This window comes from Hypanus sabinus, chromosome 2 (assembly GCF_030144855.1).
Source record: "Hypanus sabinus isolate sHypSab1 chromosome 2, sHypSab1.hap1, whole genome shotgun sequence".
NCBI classification, from domain to species: domain Eukaryota; kingdom Metazoa; phylum Chordata; class Chondrichthyes; order Myliobatiformes; family Dasyatidae; genus Hypanus; species Hypanus sabinus.
Window position 1 is genome coordinate 124,908,054 of NC_082707.1, and position 18,144 is coordinate 124,926,197.

General features: G+C 42.0%; 1 protein-coding gene across 4 annotated transcripts in view; it reads right to left on the bottom strand.

Annotated features, from left to right (window-relative positions):
* Positions 1-18,144, bottom strand: part of rgs6 (regulator of G protein signaling 6) — a 568,741-nt gene that overhangs the window by 47,290 nt on the left and 503,307 nt on the right. For all 4 annotated transcript variants that reach the window (XM_059954274.1, XM_059954266.1, XM_059954262.1 and 1 more), the window contains 5 exons: positions 17,159-17,233; positions 15,284-15,382; positions 14,880-14,941; positions 11,633-11,743; positions 7,501-7,626 (listed from right to left, as the gene is read on the bottom strand). In XM_059954274.1, coding sequence (XP_059810257.1) covers positions 7,501-7,626; positions 11,633-11,743; positions 14,880-14,941; positions 15,284-15,382; positions 17,159-17,233 — 473 coding nt within the window. The remainder of the gene's footprint in view (positions 1-7,500; positions 7,627-11,632; positions 11,744-14,879; positions 14,942-15,283; positions 15,383-17,158; positions 17,234-18,144) is intronic.

Here is an 18,144-nt window from a genome sequence, read left to right on the forward strand (position 1 = left end):
GCAGGGCACAGGCAACAGGGTGACTGTCAGGGAATAGGAAGATGGTGCAGAGTACCCCTGTGGTCATTCCTCTCAACAACGTGTTACGAATGAGGAGCAAATCTGATGGACAGAAGGGTCCAGAATCACCAATGCCCGCCTCCCCTTTTTTGAGAGTCACAAGATCGCTATTATTTCGGGTCTGAGACCCAGGAAATGAAAGAGATACACATCATGTCAGTAATGAGAGAGAGATGCAGGAATACACAAAAAGTGGAATGTCTCCTAACAAAAAGCGGAACAGAACCACTGATTACTGGCATTGTCTCTTGGAGAAGGAATTGTGTATTGAGTACTGTACTATTCATTGAAACCCCTCAGGGGGCAGCTAGAGTGGTCTGGTTGAGGGATTGCATCATCCCAACCTGATTGACATCTGAGACCCCGTGAGTGAGGATAAAAGTCGGGTCTGGGGAACACCCCTCAGACACACCAGGAGAAACGTACGAGACCAGTGGGGGGCTTGTGTGTGTGTCCATCCTTGCCTGGGTGGTGAGTCCTCCATGGAATGATCTAGCTAAAGGACGGATATGGACCAAGATCGTAACAAGGAAAGCTGGTGTTTCTCTCTCTCTCTCTCTCTCTCTCTCTCTCTCTCTCTCTCTCTCTCTCTCTCTCTCTCTCACACACACACACACACACACACACACACACACACACACACACACACACACACACACACACACACACATGCAACACAGAGACAAACCAATACCGCAGCCTGTGTGAACTGAAACGAACTTTATATTTCCATTGGACAATTCATTATCCCCTAGACAACGATAGAGCTTATTTCTTATTGATTATTATTATACCCACACTTTTAGGTTTAGTATTGATGATGTATATTATCTGTATATCTGCATTGATATTATTTTTGTGAATTTTTACTAATAAATACTGTAAAAAGTAGTACCATCAGACTCCAATGGATGTCTCTATCTTTGCTGGTAAGTAACCCAGTTACGGGGTTCATAACATCACGTTAGATGCTATTGGGGGAGGGTGAAATAACCTAACAGAGGTAAGCCACAGTGGTCAGGACTCCGGTACTGAGTCTAGCTCTGTGACTGAGAAGGTGAGGGGAGAGAAGAAGAGGCAGTAGAGGAGCAGATAGGATCCAGGGATGTGTCTTGGATCAGGTCTGCAGCAGAAGGGAGAGTGAGCAGCCAGAAGTTGTAGTACTTGTTGGTACCAATGACTCACATAGCAAAAGGAAGGAGGTCCTAAAGAGAATTAGACAGAAAGCTGAAAAGTAGAACCCCCAAGATAGTAATCTCTGGATTGCTGCTGGCCCAAGTGTCATGAGGGTAAGAATAGGATGATCTGGCAAATGAATACATGGCTGAGGAACTGGAGCAGGTGGGCAGGGTTTCAGATTTCTGGATCATTGGGATCTTTTCTTGAGAAGGTATGACATGTACAAAAAGGACAGGTAACCCACCAGAACCCGAGAAGGACCAGTAACCTTGCAGGCAGGTTTGCTAAAGCTATTGGGGAGGGTGGAGCTGTTGGATGATATGACCATGGGCATCATTGAGTTGAGGCTTAAAGAAGATCATAGTTGGGAACTTAACATCCAAGGATACATGTATTGAAAAGAAAGGCAGGTAGGCAGCGGAGGTGAGGTTGGTGTGTTGGTAAAGGAATTAAATTAAATCCTTAGGATTTATGGCTTAGGATTGAAAGATGTAGAATCCTTGTGAGTAGAGTTAAGAAACTGCGAGGGTGAAAAGATCATGATGGGATTTATATACAGGCCTTCAAACAGTAACCAAGATGTGGGGTACAAATAATAATGGGAGGTAGGAAATGCAGATAAAAAGGCAATGCCGCGATAGTCACGGGGTATTTCAATATGCAGGAAGATTGGGAAAATCAAATTGGTTCTGGATCTGAAGAGGTACAATTTGTAGAATATCTACAAGATGATTTTAAGATCAGCTTGTGGTTGAGCCCAGTAGGGGAAAGGCAACTCTGGATTGGGGTGCTATGTAATGAATCATATTTGATTTGGGAGCTTAATGTGGAGAAACTGTTATGAGACAGTGATCAAAACATGATAGAATTTGTGAATACACTCTTCTCAGTCTTCCAGCTGGGTATACACATCAATTATAACCGATGTTTTGAAGACAAGCTATGAAGATGGTGGAGTTTGTCATCAAAACATTGGTTATAATTGATGCCTGTACCTGGCTGGAAACCCAAGAAGAGTTTATTCATCATATACGCTGGGAAAGCACTAATTCTTTTTCATGATAGAATTCATCCTGCAGTTTGAGAGGGAGAACATAGAGTCAGATTTATCAGTATTACAGTGGAGTAAAGAGGCTTGAGACTGGAGCTGGCCAAAGTTGATTGGAAAGGTACAATAGCAGGGATGATGATAAAACAAAATAGCAGGAGTGATGGCTATAATTTCTGTGGGCAGTTCAGAAGATGCAAGTTACATACATCCCAAAGATGAAAAAGTATTCTAAAGGGAGGATAACATAACCATGGCTAACAAGGGAAGTCAAAGACAGCATAAAAGCAAAAGAGAGGGCATGTACAATAGCAAAAATTAGTGGGAAGTTAGACAATTGGGAAGCTTTTAAAAACCAACAAAGGGCAATTTAAAAAGCCATAAGGAAAGAATGGGTGAAATATGATGCTAAGGTAGCCAATAATATCAGAAGATACCAATTGTTTTTTTGAGATATATATCTCCCGTCCCATTATCCTTTTCCTTCTCCAGCTCTGTATCCCTTTTACTAATCACCTTTCCGGCTCTCAGCTTCACCCCACCCCCTCCGGTCTTCTCCTATCATTTCGCATTTTCCCCTCCCCCTCCTACTTTCAAATCTCTTACTATCTTTCCTTTCAGTTAGTCCTGACGAAGGGTCTTGGCTCAAAATGTCAACAGTGTTTCTCCCTATATATGCTGCCTGGCTTGCTTTTTGTAATGATTATGGGCATAAATTGTAAATAAGGTTATCTGGTCAATGAGTGAATGGGAGAAGTTTGAGAGTGAGAACATGGACAAAAATGTAGGAATTGTGAAATACAGAGCAGGACTATGTATCTAGCAGGTCAGGCTAAGCAAATCCTCTAAGATGAGTTACACATACACACAAAGGAGGAAATCAACAAGTCAGGAAGTACACATGGATAGGGTTAAGCAGTCAGTGTTTGAGGCTGAGACTCTTCATTAGGACTGAAAAGGACGAGGGAAGGTCAGAATAAGAAGGTGGGCAGAGAAGTAGGAGTACAAGCTAGCAGGTGACAGGTCAGACCAGGTGGAGGGGAAGGGGGGAGGGGAGAGTAAGCAAGAAGCTGGGAAACGATAGGAAAAGGTGATGGGCTGAAGAAGAGGGAATTTGATAGGAAGGGGAGGAGAGGAGAGGATAGGAGAGAGAACTAGAAGAGCTAACCTCATGGAAGGGATGACTAATATAGGCTGAGAAATCAAGGGACCCGAAGTTGGACAGTTCATTATAAGTCCGTAAGTCTACAGCATGTCCAGTTAGAAGATGTGGTGTGGTTCCTCAAGCTTGTGTTGGACTTTATTACAACAGTACAAGGCCACTGACCGAGAGGGACAGCAGGATGAAGGACACAAGTGGCAGGCAATAGGAAGCTCTGGGTGACCCATGTGGACCCAACACAGTGGTCCATGAAGCAGTGACACAAATTATGTTCAGTTCTCCAAATAGAGAGGAATCAACATCAACACTGAATGCAGTCTACTGGATCTAAGACCATAAGACATAGGAGCAGAATGAGGCCACTCAACCCATTGATTTTTCTCCATCATAGCTGATTTCTTATCCCTCTCAACCCCATTTTCCCTGTAACCTTTCACACTCTGACTACCTAAGAACGTATAAAACTCTGCTTTAAGTATACTCAATGATTACATACTCATGCCCTCTTCTCATTGTTACCATCAGGTAGGAGGTACAGAAGCCTGAAGGTACTCACTCAGCAATTCAGGAACAGCTTCTTCCTCTCTGTCAACTGATTTCTAAATGGACATTGAACCCATGAACACTAACCCACATTTTTTTAAAGATTATTTCTGCTTTTGCACTATCTTTAGTTTAACTATTTAATATACATACATACACTTACTGTAATTGATTTACCTATTTTTTATATATGTGTCATGCATTGCATTGTACTGCTGCCACTAAGTTAACACATTTCAGGACGCATATCGGTGATAGTAAACCTGATTCTGATTCTGATTTGGCATCCACCAACAGTGACAATGAATTTCACAGATTCACAACCCAATGACTAAAGAAATTCCTTTTCATCTCTGTTCTAAACAGATGCCCCCTATTCTGAGGCTGATCCCCCTGGTCCTAGACTCCCCCACTGTAGCTAACATCCTCTCCATTTAGGTCTTTCAATATTTGATAGGTTTCACTGAGATCCCCCCCAACCCCCCCAAGTCTTCTAAACTCCTGATAGTAAAGGCCCAGAGCCATCAAGCACTCCTCATATGTTAACCATTTCATCCCCAGAATCATTCTTGTGAAACTCCCCTGGATCTTCTCCAATGCTAGTACATCTTTTCTGAGATAAGGGGCCCAAAGCTGCCCACAATACTCCAAGTGTGGTATGACTAATGCTCTATAAAACCTCAGCATCACATCTAACTTATATTCTAGGCCTCTCAAAATGAATGCTTACATTGCATTTGCCTTCCTTACCACCGACTCAATCTGCAAGTTAACCTTTAGGGAATCATGCACGAGGACTCCCAAGTCCCTTTGCATCTCTGAGTTTTGAATTTTCTTTCCATTTAGAAAACATGATTCCTTCTAAAGTACATGACCATACAGTTCCCTACACCGTATTTCATTAGCCCACTCTTCCCATCTGTTCAAGTCATTCTGCAGACTCCCTGCTTCCTCAACACTACCTGCCCCTTTACCTACCCTTATATCATCTACAAACTTCTCCATTAAGCCAACAATTCTGTCATCCAAATCGTTGACATATAACGCAAAAAGAATTGGTCTCAATAAGCACCACTAGTCACCAGCAGCCAACCAAAATAGGCCCCCTTTATTCCGTCTCTTGCCTCAATCTTCTACCCATGCTAGTATCATTCCTGTAATACCATAGACTCTTATCTTTTTAAACATCCTCATGTATTGCACCTTGTCGAAGGCCTTCTGAAAATCGAAGTAAACAAGATCCATCGACTCTCCTTTTTCTATTCTGCCTGTTATTTTTTCATAGAATTCCAACAGATTTATCAGGCAGGATTTCTGTTTAAGGACTTTGGTCTGCTTTAACATGTGGTTCCAAGTACCCTGAAACCTCATCCTTAATAATGGACTTGAACATCATTCCAACTACTGACTGGACTATAATTTCCTTTCTTCTGCTTCCTTCACTACTTAAAGATGGAGTGACACTTGCAATTTTCACTTTCAGAATCTAGTGATTCTTGAAAGATCATTACTAATGTCTATACAATCACTTCTCCTTCTGACTTCTGAGGTGTAGTTCATCTGGTCTATTTCTTTGTTTCCCATTATTATCTCTCCAGAGTAATTTTCCAACAGTCCGATATCCACTCTCACCTCTCTTTTACTGTTCATATATGTCAAAAAACTTTAGGTAACCTCTTTGATATTATTGGCTAGCTTAGCTTCATATTTCATCCTTTTCCTCCTTGTGGTTTTTTTAGTTGCATTCTGTTGGTTTTTAAAAGCTTCCCAATCTTCTAACTTCCCACTAATTCTTGCTACTACATGCCCTCTTTTTTGCTTTAATGCTGTCTTTGATTTCCCTTGTCAGCCATGGTTGTGTTATCATCCCTTTAGAATACTTCACCTTTGATATGTATTTATCCAGAAACTTCCAGATTACCCGCAGAAACTCCAGCCATTGCTATTTTGCTGTCATCCCTGCCATTGTCCCCATCCAATCAACTCTGTCCAACTCCAGCCTCATTCCTCTGTAATTCCCTTTCCTCACTGTAAGACCATAAGACATAGCAGGAGAATTAGGCCATTTGGCCCATTGAGTTTGCTCCGCCATTCAATCACGGTTGATCCTTTTTTCCCCTCCTCAGCCCCACTCTCCGGCATTCTCCCCGTAACCTTTGATGCCATGTCCAATCAAGCTCTGCCTTAAAGATACCTAACAATCTGGCCTCCACAGCTGCCTGTGGTAACAAATTCCACAAATTTACCACCCTCTGGCTAAAGAAATTTCTCTGCATCTCTGTTCTAAACGGACACCTCTGTAATATTGTTACATCTGATTTTATCTTCTCCCTCTCAAACCTCGGGGTGAATTCTATCATATTATGATCATTGGCTTCTTAGATTTTCTTTACCTTAAGGTCCCTAATCAAATCTGGTTCATTACCCAACATTCAATCCAGAATTGCCTTTCCCCTAGTGGGCTCAACCACAAGTTGCTCTAAAATGGCATCTCGCAGGCATTTTACAAATTCCCTCTCTTGGAATCTAGCATCATCCTAATTTTCCCAATACATCTGCATATATCCCACATCCTGTCTACTTCTCGGGGACCTGTATACAACTCCCATCATGGTCTTTTTCCCCTTGCAGTTTCTTAACTCTACACAGAAACATTCTACATCTTCCAATCCTACATCACCTCTACGAGTGTTTGATTTCACTTTTTACCAACAGAGCCACACCACCCCCTCTGCTTAATTGCCTGTCATTTCAATACAAGGTGTATCCTTGGATGTTAAACTTACAACTATGATCTTTCAGCCATGTCTCAATGATGCCCACAATATAATACCTGTCAATTTGCGCTACAATATGATCTACCTTATTCCATATACTGCGTGCATTCAAATATAACACCTTCAGTCCTGTATTCTTCTTCCTTTTGCTCCCATGTCATACTTAACTCATCCCACTGACTGCAATTGTGCCCTATCATCTGCCAGGAGAAGTGTAAGTTTGACCTCTCTGGAAGAGAGGTCTCGGCCTGACCTGCACGGCAGTCTATGTTCTCACTGAATAACTGTTCCCATTGACCAGATAACCATCTTCATATCAATGGTCACCCTGGGGTTTGTCCTGGAGGCATCACCCCTCCTTTATCCTTACTGCAGTTTAACAGGTTCCTTTTGTCTCCTTCCCTGTTCTGATGAAGTCTCCAACCTTAAGCGTTAATTCTGGTTCCCCTTCCTACAGATTTAGCCTGATCTGCCATGTGCTTCCAACATTTTCTGTTTTTATTATTGATGTTCCTGCTCCTCCATTTAGCTCCATGTCTAATATTTCAAGACACTGTCACAAGCTTGCTTCAATCACTATTTCTGCAGATGTTTTCCATAGCCTCATACCATTGTAAAATAAAGTCTTCTGCTGTTCTCTGTCATAAATGTAAACATACATTTAAATACACCCCAGTCTATGGACTGATTCCTCAATTAAAGATTCTTTAGTACAGGGCTGATCGCCTTACCTCAAATTCTCAGAGCTGAACTCAGACTCCAGAAACTTCAAGAATTGTTCGCGTCCTACAGGGTCCTTTAGCATTTCATCAAAGGAGAATCCCCATCTCCTCACACGTTGCTGGCTGGGCTCTTTGCTTAATGTACATGAAAAAGAAGAGGAAAATCTTTTCAGAAAATAAAAATATCTTGTTTGTTGTTTCCAAGAATTCTTTCAAAGCAATTAAGGCAAGAATATGCATTTATATGCCACCACATCTGAATCTGTTGCACCAATACCATGACTTGCCATTATTGAATTGAATTGACTTTATTACTTACATTCTTTAAATACATGAGGAGTAAAAGTCTTTATGTTACATCTCTGTTCAAATGTGCAATGTGCATTTATAGTAATTTATAATAAATATTATGTACAATGGGATAGTCAATATAACATAGAAATACAGTAGCTTCAGCATGAATTAATCAGTCAGATGGCCTCGTGAAAGAAGCTGTCCCGAAGCCTGTTGGTCCTGGCTTTTATGCTGCTGTACCGTTTCCAGGATCTTAACAGCTGGAACATTTTGGTTGGGGTGACTAGGGTCTCCAATGATCCTTCGGGTCCTTTATGTGCACCCGTCACTGTAAATGTCCTGAATAGGGGCACAGGTGCGCTGGGCTGTCCACACCACTCTCTGCAGAGTCCTGTGATTGAAGGAAATACAGTTCCCATACCAGGCAGTAATGCAGCTAGTCAGGATGCTCTCAATTACGCCCCAATAGAAAGTTCTTAGGATTTGGGGGGCCATACCAAACTGCTTTAACCATGTGATATGAAACATGCACTGTTGTGCCTTTTTCACCACACAGCTGATACGTACAGACCATGTGAGATCCTTGATGATGTTCATGCTGAGGAAATTAAAGCTGTTCCCCCTCTCAACCCCAGATCTATTTATGTCTATAGGGGTTAGTCTGTCTCCATTCCTCCTGTAGTCCCCAACCAGCAACTTTGTTTCTGCGACATTGAGGGAGAGGTTGTTTTCTTGACACCACTGTGTCAGGGTGATGACTTCTCTGTAGACTGCCTCATTATTATTTGAGATTAGGCCAGTCAGTGTATTGTCGTCAGCAAATTTAATTAGCAGATTGGAGCTGTGGGTAGTGACTGTCATGGGTACACAGGCCTGAGGGGCACCTGTGTTGAGGGTCTGAGGTGAGAGAACCTGCTCATACCACCTGCTGGCGATCTGACAGGAAGTCCAGGATCCAGCTACACAAGGCAGGGTGAAGGCCGAGGTCTCTGAGCTTCTTGTTGAACCTGGAGAGAATTATGCTGTTGAATGTTGAACTGTAGTCCAACAACATCATTCTCACGTAAGCATTCCTCTGCTCTAGATGTGTAAGGAGAGTGCGTAGAGCTGTGGTTATCTGTCGATCGGTTGTGTCGGTAGGCGAATTGTAGAGGGTCCAGTATGGGTGGTAGCATGCTGCAGATGTAATCCTTGACCAGCCTCTCAAAGCATTTGCTTATTATTGGGGTGAGTGTGACAGGATGCTAATCGTTCAGACATGTTACCTTGGTCTTCTTAGGTGCAGGGACAATGGTGGATGATTTGAAGCAGTAGGGCACTCTACACTGGGAGAGGGAGAGATCGAAAACATCTGTAAACACACCTGCCAGTTGTACCACGCACATCCCGAGTACTCGCCCTGGGATGCCGTCCGGTCCCACAGCCTTGGGACTGTCCACATGCTGGAAACGCCTGTGTACTTCGGCCTCGGGGGTGACCAAGCTGCCGGTCGCAGCATCTGCAGGTCTCCTCAGGGGCTCAGTGTTGGCGACATCGAGTTGAGAGTAAAAATGATTTAGCTCATCTGGGAGAGAGGCATCGATGTTGGAAACTCCACTGCATTTAGCTTTGAAGTCTGTGATGGTGTGCAGACCTTGCCATAAGCTGTGTGTGTTGTTGGTGGAACGTTGAGCCTGAACCTTGTCTCTGTATTGTTGTTTTGCTGCCTTGGTGACTTTGCGCAGACTGTAGCTGCATTTCTTGAGCTCTTGCTGATTACCGGTAATGTCGTGTCGTGCAGTAAGTTCTGCTCGCATGGAACTGTTGATCCAGGGTTTCTGATTCGGGAAGACCCTGATTGATTTCTGGGGGACCACATCCTTAACGCACTTTAGGATGAAACTCGTGACCCCATCAGTGAACTTAGAGACCATCCTCATCAAGGAAGACATTCCAATCAATGTCATCAAAGCAGCTCTGCAGCATGGAGGCTGGTTGGTTAGACCAACAGCAGATGGTTTCAACTCTGGCTGCCTCCTGTTTCAGCTTCTGCCTGTACTTTGGCAGCAACAAGATGGAAAAGTGATCTGATTTTCCAAATGGAGGGCGAAGAAATGCTTTGTAAGCATTGCAGAAGGGAGATTAGCAGTAGTCGAGAATGCTATCTCCCCATGTGCTCACCTGGATTTGTCGGCAAAACTTTGGAGAGTCTTCAGTCAGCGATGCTCTATTAAAGTCACTGGCAACAATGAAGGCAGCCTCCGGGTGTGCAGTCTCCAGGGTGCTGATGGTCTCGTACAGTTCGTTGAGAGCCAGGTCGGTATCAACCTGTGGCGGAATATGCACAGCTGTGATAATAACAGCCATTAACTCCCTAGGCAGCCTGCAAGATCTACACAGCAGCACAAGGTACTCTAGATCTGGGGAACAAAATGATTTGAGGGCATGCACGTTCTGGGAGCCGCACCAGACATTGAGCATGAAGCATACCCTACCTCATTTACTCTTCCCAGAGAGGTTTTTAGACCTGTCCACCCGGAAGAGGGAGAAACCAGAAGGCTTGATGGCGTGACCCAGTATCTTCTCTGTCACAGGTGTCCACGAAGCACAAAACATTGCATTCCTGATGAAGGGTTCTGGCACAAAACGTCGTCACTACCTCCTCCCATAGATGCTGTCTGGCCTGCTGAGTTCTGCCAGCATTTTGTGTTTTCATTTATTTCCAGCATCTGCAGATTCACTCATGTTGCATTCCTTTGTTTCCCACTGGCTCTCAGCTTGCACAGCTTATTGTCCAGGGACTGAATGTTGGCCAGGGGTATGCTAGGGAGTGGTGGCTGATTAGCACGCCACCTCAACCTCGCCAGGATGCTGGCCCTTCTCCCTCGCCTCTGACGCCACTTCTGAGGTAGTGGTGGTGTAGTGGGCGAGTCACCATTGATTACGCAAGCAGGGGATCCCAGTGTAGAAAAAGCAGCACCTAGTGGGTAAATGCCATCTTCTTGATGTTCAGGAGAGTCGGTCTATTGTATCTGATGTGACTATCAGCCAGTTGAACAAGAAATGCGAAGGAAATCGCAGAAATAAAAGTATACTTTTTATAGGAGAATGGAAAGATTCGTTCAAGCTGATAATAACTCAAATAGCTATGTGGTACAACAGCGGTGTGCAGAAGAGCATCTTTGAATGCACAACACATTGAATGTTGAAGTGGATGGGCTACAGCAACAGAAGACCATGGACGTACACTCAGTGGCCACTTCATTTGGTACAGGAGGTATCCAACAAAGTGGCACTGAGTGTATATTGCTAACATTCAAACTACAGTCTGTTACAGGGAGAAGAGAGGAGAATGGGGTTGAAAAAAAAGTCAGCCAGGATTGAACAAGCCAAATGGCTTTTAATTCTTTTCCTAGATCATATGATCTCAGCAAACTGGGCATCCAACAAACACACCCCAAAGCAGGTAAACTGCAACTTCTTTTCAATGGGCTGGTGAAATAGGCTGCCATATTGCAGAATAAATGTAGTTCTCCTTGCAAAGGAGAGTATGGAGAGAAAATATAATAATAAAAAAACAAATTCTGAAACTTGATAAATCTTCATCTTGAACTTATTTGAATATTGCATACAGAGATTGTTTTACATTTTGAGTTTCTAACAAGTATGCATCTTTAACCTATCCCACTTTTGAAAGGATTGCAGTAACCCCTGGACTGGATCCCACATCAGGTCTCAGGGGTGGAACAGCAGTAACCCATTATGTCCCGTATTCCCTTTCTAATAATCACTTTGCATTGGTATGATGAACTGAAAGTTAGTTTATCTTTTTACCTCCACCATTAGTTAACAAATCCTTCTTTGTTACCTGGCTTCCATGTCCCAGAATGCGCTGTCATCACTGATCCAAGGATTTGGAGGATCTTGTGGAGTCAGGAGGGGATCATATTCGAAATACTGCTCAGTGTAACTGACTAAACTGAAAATCAAAACACCAGAAAAGCATTAGTAAAAAGGAGGAATTACTGATGAAGTCTGAAATCAGAACAGGATGTGTTGGAAATACTCAGCAGGTCAGGCAGCATCTTTGGAGAGAAACAGAGATACGCTTTTTGAGTCAACGGAATTAGAATAAGTTAGAGACGTAACATGTTTTATCCAAAAACTAGAGAAGGGAATGGGGAAGTGATGAGGAGGGCTCAGCAAAGGGTTGATGGCGCAAGTCATTAAGTGGTTGGAATGGAACAAGTAAGTTGCAAACAAAAATAAACTTCTTCAGAGGAGCTTTGAATAGAAAGAAGAGCCAAATGTAGCAGCAATGGTGTGATCTAAAGCTGAACAATGAGGCCATGCCTCAGATGCTTCTGTCGGATCTCATTAGCAGTGTGTCTAAGGCAGGAAGAATAACGTGAATGGATGGGGAACCACAATGGCCAAGAAACTCAGGGTCATGACTGCAGATTGATTGGAGCTGTAGCTGATACCCAGAATGCCTGTTCCTTTTCAGTTTAATTTACTGTGCCTATTGTCTTCTTTATTATTTATTGTGATGACTGCACTGTTTTGTGCACTTTATGCAGTCCTAGGTCTGTAGTCTAGTGTAGTTTTTTCTGTGTTGTTTTTGCGTAGTTCAGTGTAGCTTTTGTATTGTTTCATGTAGCACCACAGTCCTGAAAAATGTCTCGTTTTCATTTATGTACCAGCAGTTATGGTCGAAATGACAATAAAAAGTGACTTGACTTGACTTGTTTATGCCTTCACTGAAAATATTATAACACAATACACAATATAGACTGTAAAAAAACATCAAGTAAATGTGCTTGAGTATTAATAGGAGTAAAATAAAAATCTTAAGAATGCCCAAGGTCCGGAATTATCAAAGGGCTCTGTAATATAAACAAGTAAATAGGGAAACTGGTTTATTATTGTCACATGTATTGAGATATAATGATAAATATTATTGTACATGCTGTCTATACAGACCATTACACTCCAGGTGACCTGGGTTCAATTCCTGCTTCGTGGGTTTCCTCTGGGTGCTCGGGTTTCCTCCCACAGTCCAAAGATATACTGGTTGATAGGTTAATTGGTCATTGCAAATTGTCCTGTAATCAGGCTCGGTTTAAATCAGGGGATTGTTAGGTGGCGTACCTTGAAGAGCTGTAAGGACCTATTCCATGCTGTATCTCAATAAATACATAAATAAATCATCTGATCATATCAGTCTATTGCGGTAGTACAGGGGAAAGCAATAACAGAATGAAGTGTTACAGTTACAGAGGAAGTGTGGTTCAGGTAGACAGTGAGGCAGTAATGAGGTAGATTGTGAGGTGGATATTCCATCTAACTGGAAAAGCGGGCAGTGCAATAGTTTGAGGCTAGTGGCATACCCTCCCAGGCTTTTATATTACTTTACCATAACACATTATTGAATATGTATGGCGGCATCAGCAACAGTTTTATAAAGTTCAAAGTTCAAAAAATGTTCATAGTAAATTTATTATTGAAGTACGTATATGAGATTTATTTTCTTGTGGGCATTCATGGTAGAACACAGAAATACAATAGAGTCAATGAAAAACTACACAAAGCGGCAAATATAACTGCACACTATTGCAGGTGAGTCTGTCATTTTTACTGGAACGGATAGTGTGTCTTTAATAATTGGGGCTCTTCATTAGCATTTAAATCAGGCCTCACAATCGGTGCTGGTGTTAATTTGGATATTGATCGTAGTGAAATGGAGTCAACAGCTCTCAGCTCAGGAAGGTGAGCATGATAAATAGAAAATCAATTCCTCCTCCACCTCCTGCAACCCACTGCCTGCCAGCCCACAACAACACCATCAGCAACCTTTGTTAATCATAATCTTCCTCAGTATCTTTGCAAATGGCAATCTGAACCATTGCCTCTCGGCACATCACTCCTCTGAGACCCAGGCTGGCTCCATACATCACAATCTCCACCATCGGACCACAGTCCAGGGATCAAACCATGACTTGGCTTCCCCCTGACCCCCATCACCTGACTGCTGCTGGGAAGTCTGTGTTGATATACTATTGGCAAGGAAAGCAAGTTTGAAAAAGAATAATGAGGGCTTGTTGTTAATTACACAGTGTTAAGGGAGAGATGAGTGGTGGGGCAGAGATGCCTCTCTACCGAAGGAGGTATAAAGAGGTTTCTTTCCTCCGCTGGCCTGCAGGTCACCCTTGGGCAAGGTGCAGCACCTGCTTAGCACCCCGATCAGGGTCATGTGATGCCAAGGGAGCAGGAATGTCGTATGAACAGCTGCTGCATATCACAAACCATTGACACCAGGCAGATAATCTCTGAAGAATATTGATAACGGCTGGATTCACACATCTTGTAAAGACAATGCTCAGAAGGTGGCAATGGCAAACCAGACTGGTAGAAAAAATTGCCAAGAACAATCATGGTCATGGAAAGAACATGTCGCCCACATCACACGACACTGCACATAACGAACGAATGATCAGGGACAGAATTTTGGCATTGGGACAACTGTTGTTTATGGCCAAAATGAGTTTTCTCCCACTTATCCCCATCTAACCTTTCACAATCTTTCTTATTCAGCCATACAAGATGGAAGCAAGACATCGATCCATCAAGTCCGTACCAACCATAATGCACCAATTTACGCTAGATGCATTTTATTCTCCCCACTTTCCCATCAACTCACCCCAGAATCCAACATGCATCTGCACATTAGGGGAGATTTTATGGTGGCTCATCAGCTTACCAATCCGCGTTTTTATAGATATGGGACAAAACAGGAAACATTCAAAGGAAACCCACACAGTTACAGGGAGAATGTGGAAGCTAATCACAATGACACTGGAGGCTAGGATTAAATCCTGCTCTGGTGCTGTGAGGTTGCAGCTCTGTCAACCCTGCCGCTGTGCTTCCCTTATCCTGTTTCTTCTTATTTTCTTTATGGTATTAAGTTCTAGAGTTGCTTTCTCCCTGGGATAAATAAGTTTCCCTTGAATTTTCAGCTGCACTTATAGATGACTATTCTCTTTTCAGAACTGTTTTGAAAATATCAGCCCATCAGACTTTTTTTTTGCAGGAACCTTACTGGGAAAAGCCCTTACCTTTCCGCTACTTTGGACATTTTTAAACAATGTCTGTCGAGCTGGATATTCAAAAATGTTATCTGGAAGTAGAAAGAAATAGTCATTGAGACAGCACATTAGTGCAGTTCGAGCTACCATATATAACATACTTGAAGCCAACATTCTGACCATATATCCAGTACATCCAATCCAAAATGTATGCATCAATAAATAAAACTTTGTTTTATGCTGGAGGGACAAACCTGATTAATGCCATATCACAAATCACCTTCTGGCAAAGCACTCAGGTTAGTTTGCAGGTTCATTCTGTGAGAGCTCAGAAATTAGGTTGGCAGGTGAGCCAGGTAGATGTAGATTCTGAAACTGACTTGAGTGTCCACATGTGCATTAACCAAGAACAGCTCTGTCTAGACTTACATTACCTGTTTCTTCAGATCATCTTTTGCAGGTTTCTTAGCTGCTGGTGTGACTGTATGTGCAGGACTGCGTGTCTGTGAATCTTCAGAAATCCCATACACTGACTGAAAAAAAATACAGTAACGCAAATCACGAATATTTCATCTTCAAATTGTGTCACAAAATGAGTGCTACTTCATTCAAAATTATGAATTTCAAAGCGTGACTTAAGATTGCATCTCCAAAAGCCTGCTGCTTACAACTGATTAATGCATTTGCAATATGTCATAACATGCCAAGGGAGTCATATAGTCAATTGCTTATTTTTCACTTTTTGCCAACAATGTATCATATTGACTATGACTCCCTTGATTCCATTAGTATCAAAAAATCTTTTGATTTCTGACTTGATTATATTCAGCAAGAGAGCCATACCAACCCCCTTGCATAGAGCATTTTAAAGAAAACTCAGTCCTAAAAAAGCATCTGTCAGGTGTTTTATAATTCTTTACCCTATGGATGATCCAATTGCCGAGCATATCCACAATACAATCCCTCAGTATTCTTATTTCCACTATTTCCAGAGAATTTTTTATATGTCTGGATTTAGTTGTAGGGAATCTGAAAAAACTCAGAGATTTCTTCCCACTATTTTGTGCATCTGTTGTTTCTGGTTTAAGATGGTGCTACCAAAGGCGTGCAACTGCTTCACTGGTAGTCTGAAAGGCAAGAAATTTGACTAAAAACATTACTTATAACATCTTTCCTGAAGCGAATTGTGGTGAACTATTGCTGTAGACAGTGAGGAGGCAGGTGGAGGCGAGGCTGGTTTGGGGGATGAACCGTGCTGGAGCATTGTGAGGCACAACATGCCCGAGCGGGGGTGGCAGATGGAGTTGGTATCACTGCTGGAGATGGCATGAGCAATTTGCAGAGGAGTTGATGAGGAAGAGTTTCGACTTGGCTCCAAGTGCTGAGCTGATTTGGTAAGATCGACAATGGCTTTGGGCTGGCCAGCTCAAGCAAGGCGTGGTGCTGTTGTTTGGATCCTACAATGAGGCACTACCTGTTGCTTGGACAATTTAAACACCAGCACAGGTAGACTGGAAGCCTGATTACTGGGGCTGGAGCCGAGGGTCAGGCTGGCTTTGCTCGCGCTCCTGTGTATGTTCATTCCTTTCTCCGTGGTGCCGAGGCTGTGAACGGATCCGGTTGCTGTCCACTTTTGCTCTGCTGGTGTGATGAACTGGCACCGAGGCTTGGGCCTACTCTAGCTGCTTCAGAGGCAGATCTGGGGATTCAGAATACTGTTGGTTTGCTTCCATTGTTTGCATGATTTGTGTTTTTGTTCTCTCTTTCTCTGTGGAATGGTTTGGTCTTTCTTTTTTTAAATTGAGTTATTCGGGTTTCTTACACTGTGGCTGCCTGCAAGCAGACAGCTCTCAAGGTGTATAATTTATACATTCTTTGATAATAAATGTGCTCTGAGTCGTTGAAATATGGACAAATGTTTCTGTCAAAACTGTATGCTATTTGCATATCAATGCTTCCATTAAAAAAATACAAACACATCATTCACTTGCACTTAAACACATTCACACACAAAGATGAGGAAATCCTAAATAGAAGATTCCATAACAAACAGGCAATTAATTTATGAATATAAGTAGTTCCATGCTTCAATAAAGAATAAAAACAGATGCTAAGTAGAATTTACGGTGTCATTTTGGAAGCTCTTGTAGTTGTAGTTCTAGTTATCAGTACAATAGGGTTCTGACTGCTTCTAATCAAAGTTCCTGTTCCAGTTCAGAATGAAGAATGCTCAAGTGGCAGGAAAAATGTAGTGATTTGTTTAATTAGAATTTTACATAGTAAATTATGAGCGGGCTGTTTGAACACACCTTTTTTACATTGTTGGGGTTTTTCATCCTACGACATTTCCTGATGTCCATTTCTGTGGTGTTCACACAGCCAGGCTGCAGAAAGGACAACAAAGGAGAATTTTAGTAAAATGTCTTGTGAGAGTCAATGACCATTCAATTTTTCATTCCTAGTTATATTTCAATTTCCAGTCAATATCTTTACAATTTTCATCCTTTCTACATCTGGAGGGACAAATACTTGCATGTATATCAGTACCCTCCAATAGCCATAATACATATATGGGAATCAATCAGATGGTAGATGTTGGATATCTGAAATAGGAACAGAATTTTTCTCTTACCCAAGTCAGATGTGAGTGATTACAGCAATCTGATTGTAATTTTCAAAATTATGAAAAGAGTTCTCAAAATTATTAAGGAATAAGACACTCATATTTAGATTGAAATTCCTTCAGAGTAAAATATCCACATATCAACATTCTTACACAATGGAGGTAAGAACTTTGAGAGATAGAAATGAAATATATGACTTCGCATAAGAGTCAAGCCACATATAATCAGACCTTTTGGCACACCATTTCCATGCAGACCATAAAGCACCCAACCATATTAAGACATTTTCTCTCTTGCATTTTCCTGTCAACTCTTACCCAACCCAACTCTCCTGCTGCACGTACACAAAGACAAAGTTACAGTAGCTAATTGCAGATGATGGAAGATAAGCTAAAGTACATAATCTAATTGCATTGGAGCGTCACTTGAACCCGAGGAATCTGGACGGGTTGGAAGTGGAGAAAATGTTTCCTCTTGTGGAAAAATCCAAAATTAGAGGTTACTTTCTTTTCTTTTCAAATCTTTTTATTATTATTATTTGAAAATAACACAAATACATCGAAGTAACACTTACAATGCCTCAAAAAAAAAGAAATTATCTTAAGGATTGAAAATTTTTGTGAATAAAAAAGCCCTACTAAGCAAGAAAAGCGAGAGAAAAAAAGAAATCC